The 5,190-nt window shown below is 47.1% G+C and overlaps 1 protein-coding gene across 1 annotated transcript; it reads right to left on the bottom strand.

Annotated features, from left to right (window-relative positions):
* Positions 1 to 912: 912 nt before the first annotated feature.
* SNTN (sentan, cilia apical structure protein) lies at positions 913 to 3,590 on the bottom strand. Its single transcript, XM_010128331.2, has 4 exons — positions 3,481 to 3,590; positions 2,839 to 2,873; positions 1,978 to 2,117; positions 913 to 1,086 (listed from the first exon to the last, which is right to left on the bottom strand). Exons 1-4 carry the CDS (start codon positions 3,588 to 3,590, stop codon positions 928 to 930), a joined length of 444 nt encoding a protein of 147 aa, XP_010126633.1. The 3' UTR covers positions 913 to 927.
* Positions 3,591 to 5,190: the final 1,600 nt, after the last annotated feature.

The raw sequence follows: 5,190 nt of genomic DNA, 5'->3' as shown, positions 1-5,190 counted from the left end.
GGGTGATGAGGCTCTGGACCTAACCAAGCCCATGGGTGGGTGGCCCATATCACTCAGCTCCAACACCCACACTTTGTTGGCCACCCTTTTTCCCCACCACCCCTAGTCTGGACTGCCTCTTAGCTTATCTGGTTTCTCCTCTTCACGGTTTCATGAAAAAACAGACTCCACTGACCGGTACGTTTAACTAAGTCATCCCTTTGGTCACACGAGCACAGGACTGCCAAAGATGCATTGCAAATGCTGGACTTGAAATTCCTTCCATGGTGATCATTCAATGAACAGGTCAGCTGGAGAAGGAAATAAAAATACACAAATGCTCCTTTCAGAAGGGTTAATGGTGGGTTGGAAACCACAGACTAAAGTCAATGTTTACCAAAGGCTGCAACAGATTTTTCAGTCGCTGCCAATTGTGAAACCCATGACAGATATCACCCTGCTCAGGGCTGAACCGCCCAAGGTGACTGGGAGAGCCCTGGGCAGCTGGCCAGCTGTGCCACACGTGCTGCTGCCCCGAAGGGAGATGGGGCTGCATGCTCTTGCAGCGATCTCCCCATCATCTCCCCACAATGGTGCTGGGAGACGATGAAGAGGTCTAGGAGAGCGTGGGCTGCCTTCTCCCAGCATGGAGCTGGGCTGGGGGCTGTGCCCAGCTGCCAACGGGTGTTGGGGCCTCAGGACCCACCAAGAGCCAGTCAGCACACCCTCCCAAAGCACGAACGTAGCAGACACGAGGCTCTGAGCACCAACATTTCGCTTTGTGGATTATTCCTACACAGGAGTGAGTTCAGCCAGGTTTGGACAAGACTTTATTTCAGTGAAAAGGGAACAGCACAGGGTACCCAGGCACTCAATGCTATCTCTGTGCGTGGTTCACTCCTCCTTTCCTTACAAAGCACCAAGCCTTTTCTTCTTCTAAAGCACTGATCATTTTGTGGTTTTCACATTTTTGATCTCCTGCAGCAGGTCAGACATTAGAGCAAGACTGACTAACAAGATCATGAAATCTTCAAAATCAATTTTGTTCTCCAGCTCTTCATCCAGGGCAGAAATTATTTCCTGGTATTTTAGTTTGTTTTCTTGGCCCTGTGGAGAATTTTAAACAACAAACAAAAACAGATTAAGCATGAAGTTTCTTTCTTATTGCATCATTAAAAAAAAAAAAAAAAGAAAAAGGGACACCTATGTAAAAATTCCTGTATTTTCTATCTTTCCATTCAGGTTTTTATATTTTATTCATATTTGTTTTTCTAAAGGTATCCCAAGAAACTCAAACAGAAATATTATTGCAATGAGACAGGAGAACAACCTGTCCCCAAAATTTCCACCTGAATCCAGAATATATCTTTTAAAAGATACCTAGCCAGGACTGAAAATCTGGCAGTGATTAATGTAGTTTGTGATGGCTGGGAAAAAATCTGCCAGAAGTTTTCAGCCACAAGTGCTGATACAGCTGTTTTTCACCATGCCTGACTGCCACCAACACACTGGGTGGGTGATGGATGGAGGTACTTTCTGATCCCTTTCTCCCAGTGGCCCCACCAGTGACCACAGTGCGTGCAGCTCTGCGGCACGGGGCTGGCTCTCCTGATGCTGGGTCAGTGCTCTGGCAAAATACCAAACGCCTCACAAAATGCAGTGGGTTTCTTCTCTCCAGAAGTGCCACCTTTTGTCATCATCTGAGCGTTTTTTTTTTTGTGTGGTTGGGTTTTTTTTGCAGTTGCCCTACTTTTTTAACAAAAATGCAAGCAGGCACGTCAACAGCGGTTTATTGCTGTCCCCTCTCCTTTAGCCCTCTGTTAGCCACAGGCTCAACATAAAGCAACCAATTCCCTGAAGATGTTTGTACCAAATCCCTAAAGTCTCACTTGGGATTACCCTGCTGACTGGTGACTGCCCAGCCACAGGTGCCATTCCTGCACCCAAATTGCCCAGTCAGTGCCGGCCCAGCGTCACCGCTCACCCAAACCCCCTCACCTGTATGAAACCCCCAAACTGGGTTTGCAGCAGGCTTTTGGTTTCAGCTTTGCTGAGCTTGCCCTCGGGGTCAGCAGCGTTGTTATACACCAAAGCTGTGGTGGCAAAAGCTTTTTCAAGGTCTGAGCCCTTTCCTAGAGCTAGAGGAGTGGAAAAAAAAAAAAAGTTATCAGCCTATCAGAAAAAGTGGCATTTGAGATATAATTGAAAGGAAACTGTCAGAACCATCCTGAGTGGGTGGAAATCTGTGTAGTTTCATTAAAGTTAATGAGACTGAAACTGTTTATACCCACAGAGGACCTGGACCAGATTTTATTTGGAGTGGGCCAGCAACATGCCTCACCTCCCATGGAGCACACCCTGAAAGGGAGCTTTCGATCGGAGCTGGGGCAGTAACACAGGGTGATGCGCGAGACCCATCTGGTCGAACCCCACCCTGGGCATCCAGCAAGGACCTGCCATGCCATGGGGACAGGCCATGCTGGCCATCTCCCGGGTGTGCTTGGACTCCCAGGAGCCTGTATGAGGTAAAACGTGGCCCATTTGGGAAGCCTGACTGAACAGAAATGCCCATGTCTGAGCATCAGCGCTGCACTTCAGCATTATGGTATATTTGGGATTTCGGCTGGATTCATTCCCCCCACTCCTAAAGACTGCTCACAGCCCTCAGTTAGCATCAGGTACCACAGGTGATTCGGGTCGTGATTTTTAAGGGAAAAAGAAGCAGAGGAGGAGATGCAGATCGATATGGGAGCGCTTTGCACAGGGACCCACACGACCCTCTCGTCTTGCACTGGCCGAGTTACTGCACTCAAGCTGGACAACCTGGACCCCCAAGGGGCAAGGAATGGGTGCCCTTACCTTTGACTGAGGCCAGCTGCTTGGCTATGGGTATGCTGGTAGTGAGAGAGAAGAGAGGCACCGTTATCACCTGTGAACTCTGTGTGTATGTACAGTTTCTCCACGAGTGAGCTTGCTCACTTCTGTTTCATTTAATTCCCTAGAAACTCAGGGCTTCCCTAGGCAGGCTGGCTTTCCTTCGCAGCGGAAAGGGAAATGGCCTTTACAAGCAGCACGCAACATCGCACAGCTCCTAATTCCTCACCTAAGCCAGCAGCCTGGAGTTATTAAAGGTGCTTAGTAAATAATTTTAAGAGCGGGGCATTGCAACATCCTTCAAGTCATTTCTTCAGAACATGAAAGAGCTCCAGGAAGTTTCTCAGTTTTAAGCCCATCCCCAGGGAAGTGCAGAGGGTTCTGCCATGCCCCACTCACCAGTGCTCCCAGTTTGGAGCAAACACAGAGCTTTTACTCCCGGGAGAGTCACTTCCCTGCTTTCTATTAAAACTCAGCTTGCTTTTACTGAAGTGCTGGAAACTAATTACACAGCAGCCAATAAACAGCTGGAGAGATTGCTTGTGGTAGAGACAAATACATCTAGATAATGAATTTCAAGACAAATGACAGATCACTAGAGATGCGAAGAGCCAAGTGATGACTTACTGCTTGGGCATGCCTGCTGCGGCCAAAGGGGTTTTCTTGGTGGAAGCAGGAGCTGGCTGGTTGACCGAGTACTGCTTCGTGCTGGGAACGCTTGCTCTGCAGCCACACATCTCGAGGCCGGGGTGTTTGTGATCTCTAAGCAACTCGAGTAATAGCAAACAGGTGAATTCAAGCTCTGCCCTGTGCAAGCAGCCTGCTTGCAGCCGTGCCCTATCAATAATGTAAATGCTACCTGGCTAAATAAACTGGTCTAAAGCGGCCCCTGTAAGGCAGTGTGGATGGGTTGGTAAGTAGCATGGTTGTTTATTTTATGTGAGAATTTGATAAAAACAAAACAAACTTGTGGAGCCTGAATCCTCTTAGATCTGTAGGAATGTAACTTTGCATCAGGAATAGCTAAGACACTGAACCCATTCATCTATACACATTATAATTTTAATGGGAAATCTTTCTAGTGTGGGCTAATGTAACTTGCCCCAAGTTACAAAGTGAGTTGTTCTTATAGACGGAGACAGAAACCAATCGTTTGCCAAATCCTGACCCAGCATTTATCCCGGCTGAGCACGCTCCTGCTCTAATATTTATTCCCTCAGCGCAGAGCAATGAGGAGAGCTGCAGCAGCCAGCACGGAGCCTCTGCCTCGGTTTCTGCCCGAACGGATGCTGCCTGCTTCCGAAAGCAGCACAGAGCCATATGGTAAGCAGTCGCACGGTAGAGGAGCTGGAAGGGCTCCGGTGAACTTTGTTATTTATTGGCATGGATATCGCTATTAGAAAACACACAGCTTGTCAGGCTGCCTGTCTCAGCGCACGGTCTCCTTTCTGCGGATCCTCTGCCTAGAGGTGTCTGGGCAGGATAGCTTCCACATAAAAGACCAAGCGGCTGTTTTAATCCCAGGGTGGTCTGCTAATAGGCAGTGACTTCAACTACCTCGTCCAGCTCATCGTTCCTGGTGAAAGCATGCAATGCTGATGTTAAAACAACCCAAGATAAGACTTTATGTAACAGGACATGCAAAGGAGACTGCAACAGATGGCCTAGAGAATTAAAATGTTTTCCTCATTTAGTAGAAGCTAAATTACTGAAGGCTAATGAATAAGGATGTTCACCACCTTACTGTTCCTGGATTTTAATTATCTTAAAAAGCATGGGAAAAGAGAACCTTTAATTTTCCATCTAAGAGTGTCATTACTCAAACAATTCAGAGCCTTTTTCTGAGGGGTTCAAGCTGTCTTAGATCTCTAGTGCATTCTTTAGGACTGACTTATGAATAAAACAGAGCCTGTAATTGCAATGACGCAGCCAAAACACATATAATCAATGCTCATTATCCCATCAATTAACACACTAAAATTAAACAAGAATTCAGGCTTAGTAATCTGCCATCAGCTAAAAAAAAAAAAGTCTTGATATCATGTTGAAGTGATAATTCCCTTTCACATCTGTTGAACCGTACAACGAGGCATGAAAACCCTTACATCCCAGTTAATCCGCAGAATGGTAATGTTTGGTCTTAGCATCCAAGGTAAAAAGGAGAGTGAGAAGCAGGCTCCGTTGCATGTTTATCAGCTATGGGCAGCGCTGTGAGCTGGCTGGCAGAGCCACCCCGCTGCGTTTTGGGCTCTTTCCACCACAGATCAGATTTCAGCTCACGGGTTTTTTCATCTAACCGACTTCTGAGAGCTGGAGCTCTGGAACAGGTGATTTGCT

Source organism: Chlamydotis macqueenii, chromosome 10, assembly GCF_036417535.1.
Source record: "Chlamydotis macqueenii isolate bChlMac1 chromosome 10, bChlMac1.mat, whole genome shotgun sequence".
In the NCBI taxonomy this organism is placed as follows: domain Eukaryota; kingdom Metazoa; phylum Chordata; class Aves; order Otidiformes; family Otididae; genus Chlamydotis; species Chlamydotis macqueenii.
This window is presented reverse-complemented; position numbering and strand designations above follow the sequence as displayed.

Coding starts and splice junctions, on each gene's coding strand:
- SNTN (XM_010128331.2), bottom strand. CDS start 3,590: ATGTGTGGCTGCAGAGCAAGCGTTCCCAGCACGAAGCAGTACTCGGTC. Junction 2,874..3,480: donor GCAGCAGGCATGCCCAAGCA/GTAAGTCATCAC, acceptor TCTCACTACCAG/CATACCCATAGCCAAGCAGC. Junction 1,087..1,977: donor AGTTTGGGGGTTTCATACAG/GTGAGGGGGTTT, acceptor AATTCTCCACAG/GGCCAAGAAAACAAACTAAA.